Source organism: Myripristis murdjan, chromosome 17 (assembly GCF_902150065.1).
Source record: "Myripristis murdjan chromosome 17, fMyrMur1.1, whole genome shotgun sequence".
In the NCBI taxonomy this organism is placed as follows: Eukaryota; Metazoa; Chordata; class Actinopteri; order Holocentriformes; family Holocentridae; genus Myripristis; species Myripristis murdjan.
The window spans coordinates 19456882-19475938 of record NC_043996.1 but is presented as its reverse complement, the minus strand read 5'-3'; the positions used below and the strand labels follow the sequence as shown (position 1 = coordinate 19475938).

At 40.6% G+C, this 19057-nt stretch overlaps 3 protein-coding genes across 4 annotated transcripts in view; 2 read left to right on the top strand and 1 right to left on the bottom strand.

Annotated features, from left to right (window-relative positions):
- Positions 1-793: 793 nt before the first annotated feature.
- The window catches only part of LOC115375882 (uncharacterized), a 27983-nt gene continuing 9719 nt past the window's right edge, over positions 794-19057 (top strand). The window contains exons 1-6 of one of the 2 annotated variants that reach the window (XM_030075467.1): positions 794-1083; positions 1404-1586; positions 1752-2009; positions 3429-3527; positions 5456-5473; positions 5991-6099. In XM_030075467.1, coding sequence (XP_029931327.1) covers positions 1020-1083; positions 1404-1586; positions 1752-2009; positions 3429-3527; positions 5456-5473; positions 5991-6082 — 714 coding nt within the window. In that variant the 5' untranslated portion in view covers positions 794-1019 and the 3' untranslated portion in view covers positions 6083-6099. Of the gene's footprint in view, positions 1084-1403; positions 1587-1751; positions 2010-3428; positions 3528-5455; positions 5474-5990; positions 6208-19057 lie in introns of those variants that run through there. The other variant, XM_030075466.1, reaches the window with a different exon arrangement.
- cdc20 (cell division cycle 20 homolog) lies at positions 10016-14102 on the top strand. Its single transcript, XM_030075461.1, has 11 exons — positions 10016-10149; positions 10551-10759; positions 10847-10989; positions 11080-11176; positions 11268-11393; positions 12276-12472; positions 12569-12663; positions 12790-13024; positions 13284-13409; positions 13569-13686; positions 13810-14102. The coding sequence occupies exons 2-11, from the start codon at positions 10570-10572 to the stop codon at positions 13986-13988; spliced, it is 1506 nt and encodes a 501-aa protein (XP_029931321.1). The 5' UTR covers positions 10016-10149; positions 10551-10569; the 3' UTR covers positions 13989-14102.
- Positions 14208-18917, bottom strand: elovl1a (ELOVL fatty acid elongase 1a). The gene is made up of 8 exons (XM_030075465.1): positions 18553-18917; positions 17666-17760; positions 17223-17413; positions 16927-17007; positions 16682-16738; positions 16459-16564; positions 15645-15784; positions 14208-15488 (listed from the first exon to the last, which is right to left on the bottom strand). Exons 2-8 carry the CDS (start codon positions 17724-17726, stop codon positions 15180-15182), a joined length of 945 nt encoding a protein of 314 aa, XP_029931325.1. The 5' UTR covers positions 17727-17760; positions 18553-18917; the 3' UTR covers positions 14208-15179.

Sequence of the window (19057 nt, the reverse complement as noted above, 5' to 3'; positions counted from 1 at the left end):
TTTACCTAATTTATATATTTATCTTGATATTTATTTTAATATGTATTCATTCATTCCTTTATTTATTCATTCATTCATTGTATTTGGCACAGCAAACCCTGTCTCTTGATATTGTACCTTAACATTTAGAGGAAACGGTACATGTATTTACCTTTTTCTGCTTGGGAACATACACCCAGTGGCCACTTTATTAGCTCCACCTGTACCATCTAATGTTGTTCAGTGCAACAGCTCTGCCATAAATTCTACCTTTTAAGGAAGTTTATAATGTTCAGTTTTTGTTGACACTGTGGAGAATGTTTACATTTAGTTCTATGTTTATTATTGAGGTTGTAGTTTGCAGAGGTCTTGTACTGGACTACATTATAGGCATCACAACAGTAAACTTTATGGCAGAACAGTTGTATTGGATTGTATTAGGTTGTACAGGTGGACGTAATAAAGTGGCCACTGGGTGTATATGTACCTTTGTGGCTCTGAAAAAGGTTCATATCCTTACCTTGAGGTCCAATAATTAGCCCTAGCGGGTAGATTTGTGTAGTCCCAGAGACACTAAGTCCCCTCTAGGAGTATTATAAGGACAGATTAATTAAATACATTCAACATATACCTATAAGGTAAAACTGGGTACAACTCACACTGTACGGATGTAGAAGAAAATTAGAGGAATACTTATAGGGAATGGAATAGGTGGGGATTAGATAGGGAGTGAAAGTAACCAAATAAACATTAGTAAGATAACTTTTACCCAAACAGAGGCGAGCGGATGTGCATACAAAACCCCCACCCAGTAGTAGCTATCACAACAAGGTGATCAGAGAGCGGAGGCAGACCTTTTTCAGTGCACCGGAGTTGGTAGAAACAGTTTCGTTCTGTTGTCTGGATTCATCCGACCACTGGTTAAAGCTATATATGGCTTAAAACAATCTTGGCTATTTATTTTTATATCTCTAAATCGCTTGGTCCGAATGGGGTGCGCGTTGACAAGTGGGTCTATTTGGAGCTACAACTACTAAAAAATGTATTCTTTTGGCATCCTCCTGCTGCTGTGTCATTTATCACGCGGTGTGCCTGCTCCAACAGGTAGGAAAAGTCTGTCTCTTCGCATTAATGTGTGTTTGATATGTTTTCCTATAATTAAGAACTCAGCACACAACTGTTTGGCGACTTCCCTCACGAAGAAACGCAATTCTTTTCCCGCGTCAGTGGTAGCTCCTCGAAATTCAGTTTGTGCGTACTTTCAACATCTCCTATAATACACCTACAAGAACCCTTTTATTGTTGCTGCAATGGGCTGGGCTGTGGGCCTATTTGTGATTTCAGATTTAATCAGGGTAATTAGTGTTATTAGATTGCCATAGCATCTCAGCGCTTAGGCTACATCCTGTTTTTGTGTTTGCCAGACGCGGCTGTCATCCAGATCCAGCAGTGGCTGGTGCTGGGTGGAGGTCAGGTGGTCCAGGAGGTTTTGCTCAACGGGGTCTCCCTGAACAGCAGCAGCCGTGAAGTCAGCAGCGTTATCCGGACCATGACGGCCGATGCGCCGCCTCCACTGCCCCCCGGTGTCAACCAGACCGCGATTCCGAGTAAGACAGTAGCTAATGATTATGGAAATTAATCAGGTGATGACAGGAAAAGCTTCAACCTGCAAATCTGTTGCACGTGAACTTTGCTGTATGCTTGTTATTTTACACGGATCATCTACTTTTACCGAAACTGTAAATTCTTTGCACTTGGGCTGAATTCCACAGGAAACCAAACTGTGCTCCGTTTGCGTGAATGCAAACTGGAGGGGTCGCAGGTTCACTGGAGTGACCGTGTGATGTTGGACGGGAATGTGCAGCTGACTCTAAACCAGTGGGACAGGTGGACAGCCCAGACCCCCCAGGCTATTGCTCTTAAAACGCTTTGGGAGCAGGACCCGGCCCGCACCAGGAGGGAGAGGATCCATCTTCAGGAGGGCTGCGTCAAGCTGATGACAGAGTTAAGGCTCTCTGCTAAACCGCGAGGTAAGACGGCATTTTGAGTTTCACTCTCACATTTTTGCTTTTGAGCAGAAACAGCCCTTCAACCGTGCTTTTTCAAATGTTAATGACCTTTGTAACCTGAGTGCTGTTGGCTATGTTGGATGCCCGGTTAAGTTTCTGAGGGCTCTTTCTGAAAAGAAATGATAACAAACCAATTGGTTGTTGCATCACAGAACTTGAATTGTTCTCAAATTCAGGTTCTACGGCTTGCATGCCTATGTGGTGGACACCCAAATCACCAAATTGGGTAACAAACCAATTTGTTGATTTAAAGAGTGACACACCTGGTTGACATTTGGCTGCTTTGTTGTTTTAGGTCCTCTCCAGCTGTATTCAACAGGGTAATAAAAGCTCTGTCACTGGTTCAGGTTGATAACTCACCTGTCATCATAGAACCACATAGACAAAATGCCATTAAAAAAAAAAAAAAAAACCTCATTTCCAGTTCCTTTTTTTTTGCCATTTAACTGATGCTTTTATCCAGTGTTATTTTTACAAGTGCAAAAGCGGAACAAACCTCTCGCATCACCAGTTATACAATAATTGACTTGGGACCTCTTGAACCTGAACCTGAATCTAAGAATCAGAGGGTCCTGATAAAGTTCAGGAAAAAACATTCAGAAAAAACATGCAGTTTTTCATAATAGAGGTCCAGCTCACAATGCTTTTCATACCATATATAATTCGGCTTCAACTTGTCAGTTAAAAACTAACATACTCTAACACTCTAGTACAAAGATGATCTTTTTACTTGTTAAATATAGCCCTTTATGATGTTACAGTCAAACCTGTTTCTGCTGCAGTTGTTGGGTGGTTCTTTTTCTGCTTGGTAAGGGTGGGAAAAAAAAAAAAGCCTGACAGTTTCCTGTGTTTTGTTGACATTAAGGCCTCCTGTTACTGTAAAAGTGAAACTGAAAGGGATGAAAGTTCTTTCAACATTCGACCACTGTGTGAAGCTTGCCAAAAACATGTTCTTACCAAAGGGTTTTTTTTCCCTTCCTTTTTTGTTCACAATACTCTTTGTATGTGATAAGCATCTGATATCAGCATGAACATATCTGTGCCGTCATCCTGAATTTACAACAAGCATGCTGCTAAGCGACAGAAAATGTCATTGGTATAACACTCCATCACAAGCAATAGAACAGCGATGCAGGCTTTCATTTCTTGATTTGTTTGCTGTGATAACAGTGGTGTGGTGGCTGTCCTTCAGCTGCTCAGGCAACAAAGGCCTTGGCAAAAAGGCAAAACAGGCTTGGATTGAAACATCTTCCCATATATCTGCTTAATTTGCAACCCCCTGTCTTCCTGTCATTGTTGCTGCTATCCTATGCAGCTATGCAAAATGTTGTGTGTACAATTTACATGTCATCAGATGACAATTCTTGGATGTTTTCCCAGCTACAGAGATTCCTATGGCTCCGTTTCTGGTCCCAGTCTTTGCATTGCTTGCCCTTGTTGGGCTGATCATAATCGGCATCTTCATCTCCAAAAAACAAGGTGAGTAAATTAAATTGGTCTCCCCTGATAATAAGTCATGTTTATGTACAGTACAGGCCAAAAGTTTGGACACACCTTCTCATTCAATGCGTTTTCTTTATTTTCATGACTATTTACATTGTAGATTCTAACTGAAGGCATCAAAACTATGAATGAACACGTGGAGTTATGTACTTAACAAAAAAAGGTGAAATAACTGACAACATGTTTTATATTCTAGTTTCTTCAAAATAGCCACCCTTTGCTCTGATTACTGCTTTGCACACTCTTGGCATTCTCTCCATGAGCTTCAAGAGGTAGTCACCTGAAATGGTTTTCACTTCACAGGTGTGCCTTATCAGGGTTAATTAGTGGAATTTTTTGCTTTATCAATGGGGTTGGGACCATCAGTTGTGTTGTGCAGAAGTCAGGTTACTACACAGCCGACAGCCCTATTGGACAACTGTTAAAATTCATATTATGGCAAGAACCAATCAGCTAACTAAAGAAAAACGAGTGGCCATCATTACTTTAAGAAATGAAGGTCAGTCAGTCCGGAAAATTGCAAAAACTTTCAATGTGTCCCCAAGTGGAGTCGCAAAAACCATCAAGCGCTACAACGAAACTGGCACACATGAGGACCGACCCAGGAAAGGAAGACCAAGAGTCACCTCTGCTTCTGAGGACAAGTTCATCCGAGTCACCAGCCTCAGAAATTGCAAGTTAACAGCAGCTCAGATCAGAGACCAGATAAATGCCACACAGAGTTCTAGCAGCAGACCCATCTCTAGAACAACTGTTAAGAGGAGACTGCGTGAATCAGGCCTTCATGGTCAAATAGCTGCTCGGAAACCACTGCTAAGGAGAGGCAACAAGCAGAAGAGATTTGTTTGGGCCAAGAAACACAAGGAATGGACATTAGACCAGTGGAAATCTGTGCTTTGGTCTGATGAGTCCAAATTTGAGATCTTTGGTTCCAACCACCGTGTCTTTGTGAGACGCAGAAAAGGTGAATGGATGGATTCCACATGCCTGGTTCCCACTGTGAAGCATGGAGGAGGAGGTGTGATGGTGTGGGGGTGTTTTTGCTGGTGACACTGTTGGGGATTTATTCAAAATTGAAGGCACACTGAACCAGCATGGCTACCACAGCATCCTGCAGCGACATGCCATCCCATCTGGTTTGCGTTTAGTTGGACGATCATTTATTTTTCAACAGGACAATGACCCCAAACACACCTCCAGGCTGTGTAAGGGCTATTTGACCAAGGAGGAGAGTGGAGTGCTGCGGCAGATGACCTGGCCTCCACAGTCACCGGACCTGAACCCAATCCAGATGGTTTGGCGTGAGCTGGACTGCAGAGTAAAGGCAAAGGGGCCAACAAGTGCTAAACACCTCTGGGAACTCCTTCAAGACTGTTGGAAAACCATTTCAGGTGACTACCTCTTGAAGCTCATCGAGAGAATGCCAAGAGTGTGCAAAGCAGTAATCAGAGCAAAGGGTGGCTATTTGAAGAAACTAGAATATAAAACATGTTGTCAGTTATTTCACCTTTTTTTGTACTTAACTCCACATGTGTTCATTCATAGTTTTGATGCCTTCAGTTAGAATCTACAATGTAAATAGTCATGAAAATAAAGAAAACGCATTGAATGAGAAGGTGTGTCCAAACTTTTGGCCTGTACTGTATGTACCCCTTAATCACACTTCTCAAAGCATTTTTAAAGCAAAATCAGATGTTTCCCCAGAATGGGCCACATGCATGTAATTGGAATAATTAAACAGTTTGCCTCTGCTTTGAGTTTTACTAAAGTGTCATATTCTTGCTCTGCTTTATTTTGATCATGTCTTGTAATCTGTAGCCACATGACTTTGCTGTGATCTGTCATGCTCATGGGGAATATGAAAAGTGTGGTCATGTGTTTCTTTCTCACTGTCTCCCCCCTAGGTCTGAGGCACAGTGGAGGTAAAATAATAACAACTAAGTGTTGAAGTTTTCTGTTTGGTGTCTGTAGATTACTTAGTTAACAGGCTTGGGAGTTAGAGTTGAAAAATTAAATATTGCCTTTATTTATACTCAACGATCATTGCGGGTTGGCTCTCATTTACATTGATGTTGAGTGAATGAACACAAAACAACATAACCAGCTAGTAAAAATACATGTTCTGTATAATAAAACAATTCAGCTGCAATAGAGTTGAAAGTGTCTGCATGTTATGTTTGCATGTTGAGTAATGTTCTTACATAAACTGAGGGGTGTGTGTGTGTGTGTGTGTGTGTGTGTGTGTGTGTGTGTGTGTGTGTGTGTGTGTGAGAGAATCCTTACAAATCCAAGACTCCTCCACCTAAATTGGTGGGATTGTCTAGTTCATCAAATTAATTTGGCTGATTTTACTAATTTGTTTCAGGTATTCAAATATGACTGTCAGATCTGATGTATTGTTTTCTTTTCTCTAATCTCTGCTCCCTCATTTCTTTGCAGGTGTGCTTGGCTCGATTATACACTATCCTCCAAACATGACTGAAATGCCACCAGACAAGGAGGACGGTGGTTACCAGGCCTTGAATCATTAAAATATATCTATATATATATATATACTACTGTTTGTTTACATCTGTGCAATATTAGTATTTGATTCATTGTTTAAATATTTTAATATGTAGCAGTGTTTTTTTTTTTTTTTTTTTTTTTTTTTTTTTGTTTATCCATTGTGTTTCCTATTATGTAATCATGACAGTTTTACCAATAATGTTATATAATTAAACATACATTTATGGCATCTTTGGTTGTTTATTTATTTTCATGTGGTATTTATGGACCTTGTTCAAGTACTGCATAGATTCTAGCAGACCAGCTGATTTATAGGACCTCATGCCCCAGTGTCATGGCCTGTCTCACAATTAATCAGTGGGGATTTCAGACGTTCGGGCACAATGATGGAAATGTCCAAGCACTTCTCTGTGGTTCATATAGGTTTGACTCGAAAAGAAGTTGGTTATAAGCTGTTTTCCTGTTGCTCACTTTCATTTTTACACTTTACACTGTCACATGACCTGCTGATAAGATGGCTACGGCCTAGGCATACTTGAGAGTGCAGTGCCACATGAAAATCCCCCAATCTTTCGGTTTTGACAGTGGCAGTTTTCCAGGTTTCATGTCTGGTTTAATTGACTACAGTTTCAACATCTTGCCTTCTACATTGTTACTATTGACAGATATTTCATTAGTCCTCATTAAACCAGGGGAAATGTGTCCATTCTGTTTTTTAGGAGACTGAGACTGTTAAGTTAAGAGTTTTTGTTTGTTTTGTGTCAGTGAAACTGCCTCAGATTTTCATGTATGTTTTCTGTTTCATTGCTAGGCCTTCAGGCAAGTTCAACAGTAGATTTAGGATTGGATGTAAATTCTTTGACTTTGATTAAATTTGGTGTCGCTTTTGAAGTGCCAAGTAGGTGTGAATTGGCTTCAACGTTACCCTTAAGTGCCCAGCCATGATTATTTAGATGAAGATTAAACTCCAGGGCCCGTATTCACAAAACATTTTAAGGCAAAAAGTAGCTCCTAACTTGCTGATTTAGGAGAAACATAAGAGAGAAAAATAATGGGCATGTCAGTCCTAATTTAAGGACTTCTAAATTTCTTTGCTGAGAGAATTTCACTAAATGTCTTAGCACTAAAAGGAGCTCCTAACTCTGTGACAAGTTAAGGGTAGTCAAGAGGACTCCGAAGTCACCAACTCAGACCTCCAGCCCCGTTATGCTGCTGTTGCAATGGCCAAGCTCACTGTATACCATCGAGGCAATAGATAGTGATAAAGATTTGGGGGCAGAGCCTCCTCCCAATAAATACAATAAAGATTTATAATAAAAGTTTACTAGTTAATATAATTTGATGATGAGTATCACAGTTCAATATAGCATTTGTTAATTTTTCCATATGCTAAATAGCTTGAATGATAGAGTAACACATTGTAATCTCGAGTATTTACAAATAAGTGGCTCATATGTTACCTGTTGAAGTTGTTTGGCGCTTGAACTCTGTAATCGTTGTCCTCGCCTGAAACTGAAGTGCGAGTGATGAGTGGGGAAGCTGTACTGATCCGAAGAGATATCTGTTCAAATTTCTGGTATTCCTGCTTCAAATTTCCCTTTAATGATATCCTTCCTCTGATGCACAAGTTGTGCAAGAAGGACAAGCTGTTCTTGCAGCCAGTTTGGCTTTCACTTTCGTTTGGAGGACACAGCTTCAAATATTTTATCAGCCATGGTCACTGTAGTATCAAGATAATACTTGAAAGGCTGCTTATACATATATATTTTCTAATTGTTTAGCAAGACACAGATGCAAAAGAGGCTGCTGACAATTAGCTAAACATGTGCTTGATTGGTCTTTGTATTGTTCTTTGTTTCATCTTCAATCAGAGAAGGCTACATGTTTTATTTTTTAGATCTTTATTTAAATATTCCAAGACTATCATAATACCTCTGTCTGCAGTATTTCCAAGATAAGATCACTCACAAAGACCCATTTTAAGAGGAAACTCTTAGTTGGGAAGTTTTGGTGACATTTAAGAGTACTCTTAGTGGTAAGGTAAGATGTTACGGGCCCTGATGGCTACCATCAACCAGTTTGTTGATACCCCATACTTGAAGCATGAGAGGTGTTTGATTTTTCTCTATCAAATCAGATTATATGCCCATTCATTTGTCTTCAGCTGCTGCTTTTTTGATGATTCATTTGACCTAAACACAGGGCAAATATTTTTGAAGAATCCAGTATGAAATCTCCCCATGTTTCCCAAACATAACACCAAATATAACACAGTAGGGGAGAGTGGGGTAAGTAGTGCCAATTTTTACTTAAAGTGCCTTTAAAGCGAGGGGGTTACAGTAATGCCTCCAACTAAAATATGCACATATAGTTTAGGATGTTGTGCATCCCTGGGAACAGTCACTTTGGATCTTATATAAACTGTTTGAGAAATATAGCTTTCGAAAAAAAAGTGGTTTTGTGGCACAACTTGCCCCTGGTGCGGGGTAAATTGTGCCATTAGAGAGAATACACTGGGGTAAATTGTGCCATTGATAATTGAAGTAAAACAGATAATTTTAATCTCACAAATGATAATGCTATATAAAAGCAAAACAAATTCAACACAAAATTATTTATTTAACATTTATTTATTATTTTAACAAGATCACAGGCCACTTTTCTATAACAAGGCCTAGCGCCACATGAACACACACCCAGAACAAAATAAAAAATCCAAAATGAGCACCTGAAAATCATCTTCATCTGAATCTGAATAGTTTTAGTGATCAAAGGTAAGAAAATAATGTACAATAACAATAAAATACAATAAAGTAATATATAGTATATAATCACAAGTTGTGCCACTGGCACAACTTACCCCAAGGCCCTTTGACACAAATTACCCCAAGGCCCTTTGGCACAAATTACCCCAAACCCACCATTTTGAAAAAAAATGCATCCCCCAGCTGTTTTGAGCTAACATCATGCTAACTGTATAGACTCATGGTGTAGCTTACTAAAGTACTAAAACCTGTGTGAACTGTTTTCAAAGTTTTCTATAATTGTTCAAACACAGCAATCAAAAAACCTTCATCATAGAAATTTTACTTTGGAGGGCAAAAAAATGTTTTTTGAACTTAAATGTGTTTACCTCTCAAGCCATGTGTCTCCCTTCTTTGCAGGATGAGTGAAATGGATGCCTCTTCAAAAATATGTGGTCACATGACCAACTTCTTCTATGGTTTTCTAGATAACAGGGGTGGCACTACTTGCCCCTTGGCACAAATTACCCCACTCTCCCCTATATTGCAATCAGTGCTACTTATTTCTCCATTCTTTACAGTACCTCCACTAAGACTGCACTTTGGCCTCTTTTATGCTTGTTTTAAACTTCTAATACCTTTTTAATATTTAAAACACATTCCTGTTAGTTCGGCAGCTTTAAAACAACTGTGAAAATGAATGGGCACACTTTTCACCTATCATACTAGAAATGCAAGAGTTATGAATACATTCTTGTTCAGACTTGGCACAGACACTGCAATGTTATTTGTAACTCAGTTTGTAGGCTGTACAGCAGAAACAATTTGCCAAGTCATCACCAAGTTCACTGCAGGCTGCAACAAGCACGTTTTGGTTTTGTTGAACTCATGCGTCTGTTTCCAGGAAATCTGACTTTAAACGCCGGTTTTTAAAGGCTGCTCATGTGTTGTCATCTTTTATTTACGATATGTTCATCTTTTGCTTTCGTTTTGTGTTGCCATTTTTCCGCCCGTTACAGTGCGTTGAGCCCTCAGAGCCACCACACCCACAACTGCGTCTTTTGGCCAGAAGATGGCGGTACATGCTTTCCACACAGGCTTTCCATCCGTACTCACGTTTTACTGAGGGGGTGGGTCCTTACGTCATCTCCGGAGATTTTCCACCAATCAAATGCATACATGAATGTCCGTTACTATAGTAATGCCATGCTAAAAAAACACAACGTTTGAACAAACCAATCAGGGCAGCGCTTTCGGACATTTAAACCAGACGGCATCACGCTCTCAAAATTTGAACACCAGGAGGGAGAGTATCAGAGCTGAGGTGGAGCACCTTTCTTTGAGAAGTGAGTCGATGTTGTTCAGATGGCTGGATGATATATATTTAACTTTTTATTCAGTTTGTTACTGGATCAAAGATAAATTACACGGCAGCTCGATACGCCTTGGCTGTGCGACCCGTTAGTAAACGTTTACGGTATGCTAGCTTGCGAGTCTTAAGTTAATGGAAACGCTGACGTTATTTAGGCCTACCTAACGCTAATTATCGGTTTAAACTTATCTTAGCAAGACAGGGTTACTTAATGTATTTGAGTTGTCGTAATACAAATGCTAACCTTTTTAACCAAATGAAGTTAAAACTATCCTTTTACGGAATTTGAGCTAACGTAACGTGTGCTAGCGTTAACCGCTTTTTTGGCGTCGCATAACGGCTAATGAACATTATCTGTTTTGTCTCAATGTGCAGGTCGTTTCCTGGTTCAAACATGGCTCAGTTTGGATTTGAGAACGATATCCACAGCATTTTGAAGCTGGACATGCCGATCACCAATGCGCCCATGGCGAGGTGGCAGAGGAAGGCCAGCTCGTCAACCACATCTGCTTCAGCTGCTTTATCACCTGGGAAATCAGCCAATGTGTCGCTGAGTTCATCAAAAACACCCAACAAAACTCCAGGTAACTTGCTCTTAGTCAGTCAAGGGGCTGGTGTTTAACCTTTTTTTATGAAACCTAAGATATTAATCAATGAGTCACTCTTCCTAGGTAAAAATTTAAAATGCACCCCTTCCAAAGTTGGAGGCGACCGCTTCATTCCCATCAGAAACAGCAAACAAATGGATGTGGCAAGCTTCCTCCTCACCAAAGAGAATGAGCCCATGGACACAAACAATCCTGCAGGAGCATCGGTAAGAAGTTTGCTTCTATACAGCATGGTATTCCTGCTTTTTTTAAGTAAGCTTTTTATTGACCAGACTGTTATTTTTTTTGTCTTGAAGGAAAACCAGAAAGCCTGGTCTGTCACACTCAATGGATACAACATCGAGGAAGCAAAGATCCTGCACCTTGGAGGGAAGCCACTGAATGCTCCGGAAGGTACAGTAGTTGGGATGCTGTCGCAATGTGCAGTGGCATGGGGTGAACATGATAAGCCAAAGGTTGATGTGATTTTTGCTCTCATTTACAGGCTATCAGAACAACTTGAAAGTCCTCTACAGTCAAGTTACAACCCCGGCTTCCACCAAAAAGACACGATACATATCATCCATTCCTGACAGAATCTTGGATGCTCCTGAGCTCAGAAACGATTTTTGTGAGTTTATGAAATGACTGATCACTGATTAATTCACAATAATATGCATGCATCTCAAAGTTTGGGCTCAGTTGTTCAAGTGACATACACGACTCACAAAAAGTTAGGGATATTTGGCTTTTGGGTGAAATTTATGGAAAATATAAAGTTCACGCTACAGTGATATTATATCATGAAAGTAGGGCATTTAAGTAGAAGCATACACTGGTGATTTCCTCATCTCAAACAATTTCTTGAAACAAAAGCCAACAACAGTGGTGGGTATACCACAACAAAAAATGTCAGTGTCAATAACTTGTCATGTGCCCTTGAGCATCAATTACAGCTTGACAACGACGTCTCATGCTGTTCACAAGTCGACTTATTGTCTGTTAAGGCATGGCATCCCACTCTTCTTGAAGGGCGGCCCTCAGGACATTGAGGTTCTGGGGTACAGAGCTCCGAGCCTCTACACGGCGACTCAGCTGATCCCATAGGTTTTCTATGGGATGCAGGTCTGGAGAAAGTGCAGGCCACTCCATTTGAGGTACCCCAGTCTCCAGCAGCCATTCCCTAATGATACGTCGATGAGCTGGAGCATCAAACACCTGATGTGAATTTTGCCGTTAAACTCCTTGTTAGAGAACAGCAACTTGTGCAAAAAGTACTGAAACATTGAACAGTTGGACATGTGCATTCAAAAGTTTACAGAAGGTCACATTAAGTTCACCTGTAAAGGTTATAATGCATTTTAGGTTCATCCTGAAATTTCACCCGAAAGCCAAATATCCCTAACTTTTTGTGAGTAGTGTAACTGCAACAAATTAATCATGAATCACTTCAAACTAATCTGCTGCAGTTGTTTGTACTAAATATGCTTTCTTTTGGTCCCACTTTTCCCAGACTTGAATCTTCTTGACTGGAGTAGTCAAAACATTCTTGCCGTGGCTCTTCACAACAGCGTCTACCTGTGGAATGCCACTCACGGGGACATCACTCTGCTCATGAAGATGGAGCGTGATGAGGACTACATCAGTTCAGTGTCCTGGACGAAAGACGGCAACTACCTGGCCATTGGCACCAGTGACTGCAATGTTCAGGTGAGTGTGCCATTAAACGCATTGTAAGTGAGAGATGGCACTTTGTTGCTTACTATTTGCTAATTCCTGCGTTTTTTTTTCCTCCCCCCTTTTTAGTTGTGGGATGTGGAGAACCAGAAACGTTTACGCAGCATGGCTGGACATACGGCTCGAGTTGGCAGCTTGAGCTGGAATGCTCACGTTCTGTCCAGGTACATTTACTCAGACACAGCTGATTGAATGTACATAACTGAGGCCTAGATGAGAGAAATGGTTTGATCTTTACTGAAATCTGAATCTTTTCTTTTCTTCTTCTTTTTTTTTTTTTTAACCTCCAGTGGCTCTAGATCAGGACACATACACCACCATGACGTGAGGGTGGCAGACCACCACATCTTTACGCTGACTGGGCACTCCCAGGAGGTGTGCGGTCTGAAGTGGTCCCCTGATGGGAGATACCTGGCCAGTGGAGGCAATGACAACATGGTGTATGTATGGCCCAGTGTGCAGGATGGCAACAGCACAGATGGTCAGGCAGTTCGCTGTTGGAGTGAACACCAAGGGGCAGTCAAGGTGAGGGGCTTCACCACTAGATTTATAATGAGCTATTCAATACAAGCTACTTTTTTTTGGTTGATTTTTAATTAGTTGCAAGAGGAAAGACGATCACCAACTACCATGATAAATGATAATCCTACTTTTCATGCCAGGATGCCGGATATTTTGCTTAAGAAACATCTCTGTTATAGGAATTGTAGATTTGCTCCACAGTGAACTCTTAAATTGTAAATCTAATTAGGTATTTATTTGGTGCTTTTGTTTATTGTGATAGGCCTTAGCTTGGTGTCCATGGCAGCCAAATATACTTGCATCTGGAGGTGGTACAAGTGACCGACACATCCGTATCTGGAATGTAAACAGTGGCGCCTGCATCAGTTCACTTGACACTCAGTCCCAGGTAACTGCACCCTTCCAGTCCCTCATTAGCCATGGTAATGGCTAATGTCAGTGGCAACACGCTACATTAAAATGCTGTTTTGCAGACAAGAAGTTATGGTTTTTCAGTTGTTTAAGTGATGGCTTGGTAATCTCAAAGCTGTGTGACGCTTCTTTTCAGATCTCCTCCCTGGTGTTTGCACCCAACTACAAGGAGCTGGTTTCTGCCCATGGATATGCCCATAACAATGTTGTTATTTGGAAGTACCCGTCTCTCTCCAAAGTCGCAGAGCTCAGTGGTAAGTTACTTTCTCAGTAGGTGGATTTGGTCTACACTTGCTCACAAATCAACTGGCAAACGTCAGACTAGTCTTGTATTTGTGCTTCTGCTGGTCTAAGCAAATGATTGCCCTCTATTTTAGGCCACGAGGACAGAGTTCTTAATCTGGCTCTGAGCCCAGACAGCTCATGTGTTGCTACTGTGGCTGGAGATGAGACTGTACGTCTCTGGAAGAGCTTTGAACTGGACCCGGTTAAGAAGAAGGCCAAAGAGAGGATGGCCAAATCAACCAGCAGTGTCATTCATCAGTCAATCAGATAATTGGTTCTGCTGCTGAAGTTGTTGGGACAATGTTTTATAGTGTGATGTTTATTATGTACACAAGTTTATTGACACCTAAAAATAAAGTTTCACTTTAATTTTTTTTTTGACATTTTTCTTATCACTTTTTTTTTTCTTGTCTGTGAGTGTTGAATTCACAACTTGGTTTTATAATGGAATGACAGTATCAAATGATAATACTTGCTAAGTTTACAGTACTTTTTTATTAGCAGAATGCATAATGTACAATGAACAGTTATGAATAAATTATTTGGTTACTTTTGTGCTTCAGTTCATTGGGTTATATTTTTGTTTCTAGAATTGACATCTTTCACAACTTGTATGGCTATCAAAGGACAACACCAGTGTTTAATGTGTTTGTCTATATTGTGCAGCTAGGCTAGTAATTGAAATAACTTGGTCATCTGTTATCAAACACTACCTTTGGCTGTTAGTGTGTAAACAAAATGTAGTGTATGACACAGGACCAACATCAAGCAATGGTATTGTCCCCAAAAGACTTAAAGCACACTTCCGATACTGTGCTGCAACACTGCTGTAAAATAGGGATGCATGAACATACATGGACCTCTTTCTACTGCTCACTTGACTCATTCTGAACAAAGTGCAAAATGCAACACTACTAATACAGCATAAAATTGTCATAACGCTGGAGAACTGGGATGTATGTTAATCATTAAGTCCACACCATAACTTCCCAAGTGACACCACCGTTTATCTAAAATTGGTTTTATTTCAAAAGATAAATTAAAAACAAACTAAATATTGAACATTTACAACACACACTTCCTCTTTTTGCATGAACTGTGTAGGTACTATTTACATCATGATCTTATCAGTGGAAGTTGTGCAATACTCCCAAGCAACAAGGGTCATGCCAGCCAAGAAACAGTGGGCCGTGTCGAACTTGAGATTGAGAATACTACCAGTGACAACTGACTACTAAATCTGAATACAGTGTGCCTCGGTTTCCATAACAATCTAACAACACAATGTGGCAAGTAGAGCTCACTTGAAAAAAAGTACACTATGCCATTTACATCCAAAAATTGTGCAGAAATACATTTCAAAAAAACATTTTACACAGTGAAAGAGTAGTATGCTCTTGGGAATCTGGGATTATGAGGGCTCTCTAGAGTCATTCCTCTCTTCTCCTCCAGAGACAAAAGTCTAGACTTCCTTCACTTTGCCAGGAAGGATTTTGCCATTACTGTAGTGGTGTGCCACCCCATTCTCCAGGTGCTTGCCATTGGTCACTACAGTAATATCATCACTGATAAAGCCGTTTTGTTTTGGTTTATCCACTGTGACAGGAGGCCGGTTCCCCTTGATGTAGGCCTGTACCCAAAAATGGGAGAAGAGGAGGAAGAAGAAGGTACCGTAGATCCAGATGAGGTGGATCCACAGGGGAACCTGGTAATCACACTTCTCCATGAAGTAGTACTGGCTGATGTGAACAGAGACCAGAATAAACTGGGTCTGTGGAGAAAAAAAGAAAACAGGTTTTTATGGAAACACCATTTATATCAGACACTAAAAATCTAATATCACACCAGAGTTGTAGTAAAATCAAATATGCCACTCCTTTCAGTATCTACAGTACATATATGGGGTAAGGGAAAAAAAGGGACATACAAGTTGGATTGCGGTCATGTACTTCTTCCACCACAGGTATTTGTGGAAGCGAGGTCCTGCAGCAGAGAGTCCATAGTAGAAGTACATGATGACGTGGACTGTTGCATTCACCATGGCATGGAAGGAGCCCATTCCCCCAGCTGAGAGGTTGAGGAAAGATACATTTACATACATACATTTAATTTACACCCATTGCAAAGTTAATTCTAAGGTTTAAGTCCATTTTGCAAAAAATTAGAAAAGGATGAAATGATATGATGACTGTTTTTGATCGACACTGTAATGACTTTGGATGAGAGGCTGTGCTTTGACTCAGGTCAACATGGAAAATGACTGTGATTTGACAGTATTTTCAGTTATATCCAATGAACAGACACACACACATGCTTTTGTGGCACCACCTTTTGACACACATTTGACGCTAATTTAAATTGGACTTTATGTTGATATTGTAGCATAACTGTTGATATTAAGTGCAGAGGTCTGCATAAAATAACCAAGTATTTTTAAATGTAAAATTAGCATTTTGTAGACTTATCAGAACTGTTTTTTAAATTTTCTTTTATTCTGTTTTAATTGATTTTTATTGTGTATTTCCTTGTTATGTGATGTAATGTTATGGCCTCTGAGGACCCCTGCTGGATTGCTGCTAAACAATCTTTTGTTGTTTGTGCAAAGACAATAAAACATCTGCCAATACTGATGTGCGTTTTGACACATTGTCTCCTATTTTCAGCTGCATTTAGAAACAGTGTAAATGTGTACTGAAACAACTGTTAAGTAATTGAAAGACATCATGCTTGCAAAATCTCACCTGGGGTCAGAGTAATGCCCCACCACCATGTCCAGGGCATGAAGGAGTGGTGGAATACATGAAGAAATGTAATCTGGCTCTGTTTCTTTCTCAGCACAAAGAATACCTGACATAAAGCAGACCAAGCTCAAGTTATCTTTACATTAAAGTGTGTCAACAGAGCGCTCAGACACAGAGGAAGTCGCTACAAAAGGTGAGCATGTTTGGAAAAAGACCCTCTTACCGTGTCAAGGAGTTCAATGTATTTTGAAAAATAAAAAAGCCAAGCCACCCGAATCATCTGGGGGAGGGACAGGCAAAACTGAAGTTAGGCAAGAGCAGCTGCACTATTAAACAGTCTCTTTACATTTGAAACAAATTACGGGCTTGTTGTCAGTCACTGAAATAGAATACTTTGTAATTTGTTTTTAGGCGAGGGGAATGTTTTTGTTTGAGGTGAAGAGAATCAGATCACTTGGGTTAGCTTACCCTAAGAGCCTGTGGGCTGCTTGAGGTGTCACAGAGGTCACATCTCCACGTGAAGGTGGTGGCCCAACCTGACATCATGAACTAGGGGACAAAACATACCAGCTACTGTCACAATCTCATCAACATCCTGAACATTTACAGAGCAGAATAACAATTCATTTTGCTTTAGTTGCAGAATTTGAGTTAAATATTCTAATCTGCAATCAAAATGACTCAAAACCTAAACATTACTTCAGTAATATTTAAAATACTGGTAACATTCTGCATTCATTTCATCCACTGGCTGAAAAATGTACCTCGTACACTATGTAGGCATTCAGTACGACCATGCTCAGGTTGTAGACCACCATGGCTGTGTTGAGATGAAAGGGCTTGCGGTTGGCCATGAGTCGAGGTCCAACATACACTGAGAAGACGACGTAGGTCAACAGGATGGTGGTCATCTCTACGGGGCTTTGCATCAGCGGGTAGTCTTTCACCCTGGCATCTGGAGACGACAGAGGCACACATGCGCATCAGCAACTCAGCACATCAGTAACAGTTACAGTGGAGGGTTAAACATACCCAAATTAAGTTTTATCCACGTTTCAGTTGCAATGCTTCATGATGTAAATTAATAGGGTCTTTCATTTATAGTCACAGGAGGTCATAGTTTACCCACGTTTAATCTATTACACTGCTGAATTCATGGATATCATAAATGATATGAAATCAGTCAAGCATAAGTTTAAACACTCACCAGTCCTCTGCAGGAGATAGTTGTGGAATTCTAAAATGTTTGACACAATGTTTCGCAGCATGGTGACTGCTTTTCTTTGTGTGGTTTTTAAACCGCTGAAATATAAAAAAAAAGACAGAGTCAAAAATTCAGTAAGGGTGTTACAGACAGGTGAGTAACAAAGCGAACTGTCCACCTGCTTCCATGCTGACTGAACAAACAGGGGAGCAGCTGCACAGGCTCATCAAACACCTCCCTGTGCCCTTGCGTACGCCCTTTCAAGAAATATGACAGGGAGGGGCACAAGGAGATTTTTGATTTTCACAAAATAATTCCAAGTGCAGTTTTTCCAACCAGCAATCATCACCAGTATTGCCTCAAGTCTGTGCTCCATTTTTAAAAGGAAATTCTTTACTCTCTCAGTCAAATAAGACAAATGAATGAGAACACATTTGTGTGATCTATGAACATTTGAGTTTTAGGAGAGATTTTTTTTTTTTTTTTTTTAAAACATCTGCATTGTGTGGTTGGGTCTACAGCACAATGAAGCATTCTCTGACTAACAGAGCAAGTCAAACAGGTGAGGCAAAGAGGTGAGCCCATTTGGCCAACAAACTCAACCATCTGAGGTTCACCAGATATGAGTTGATCATAAATTGCCGATGAAAATACACATACAGCCGATGGAGCTTAATCAAAACAAGACAATGAATGAATTTTGCCTCCCTGATCTAGATCACGCTTAGCTTGCTGCTGTGGGAAACGTGTAGCTGATAAAACACACCGGTCTGACAACAATCAAACCTGTCCTGCCATTTTTACAAAACAGTACAAAAAAGTTACAGCAGCGATACAAATGGCAAATCCTGGCATGGGCTAAGCATGTATGGTATAAAAAAGTGACTCACCTGCTGAGTACAAGTCCTCAGCCCTCTCTCCAATTGTGAGGATAGCTTGTGCACAGCCAGGGTAGGCAGCACTGCGTCTCAATGTAGAGACTCTAGCAGCTCAGCAACACCAGTGAGAGTGACTGTATTGAAACCAGTAAAATCCAATGCTCTTCTGTGGGTTGTAGCTTCCCACTGTCCTTAAATGTGGAAATGCAATGTAGAAATACTTTCAGCACAGATCCACCAAGAGTCTGAATGCTCATAAGTAAGAGAGAGGGAGAGAGCCAGCCAGCCAGCCAGAGAGAGAGATGACTAGGAAGTAGGAGGGCAGCTATGTTAAGCGTGGGATTGGAATCATTCAACTCAATTTAAACCCAGGGACACTACTACAGACAACGCCTTGCTAGTTTCAGGGCCACACCCTGTTTCAACTCTGGGCTCCACCTTCCTGTCCTCACTTTGTCTGTTTGTGATTGGTCTGTTTCATCAATGGCTGTTGAATGGATGGGGTCTGATTGATAGT

What these genes read in the sequence shown, in the direction of transcription:
- cdc20 (XM_030075461.1), top strand. Translation starts at nt 10,570, where the DNA reads ATGGCTCAGTTTGGATTTGAGAACGATATCCACAGCATTTTGAAGCTG. An exon ending in GCCACTGAATGCTCCGGAAG is followed by an intron (nt 11,177 to 11,267) that starts GTACAGTAGTTG and finishes TCTCATTTACAG; the next exon opens with GCTATCAGAACAACTTGAAA. An exon ending in CCAGTGACTGCAATGTTCAG is followed by an intron (nt 12,473 to 12,568) that starts GTGAGTGTGCCA and finishes CCCCCTTTTTAG; the next exon opens with TTGTGGGATGTGGAGAACCA.
- elovl1a (XM_030075465.1), bottom strand. Translation starts at nt 17,726, where the DNA reads ATGCTGCGAAACATTGTGTCAAACATTTTAGAATTCCACAACTATCTC. An exon ending in ATGCCTACATAGTGTACGAG is followed by an intron (nt 17,008 to 17,222) that starts GTACATTTTTCA and finishes TTTGTCCCCTAG; the next exon opens with TTCATGATGTCAGGTTGGGC. An exon ending in ACATTGAACTCCTTGACACG is followed by an intron (nt 16,565 to 16,681) that starts GTAAGAGGGTCT and finishes GCTTTATGTCAG; the next exon opens with GTATTCTTTGTGCTGAGAAA.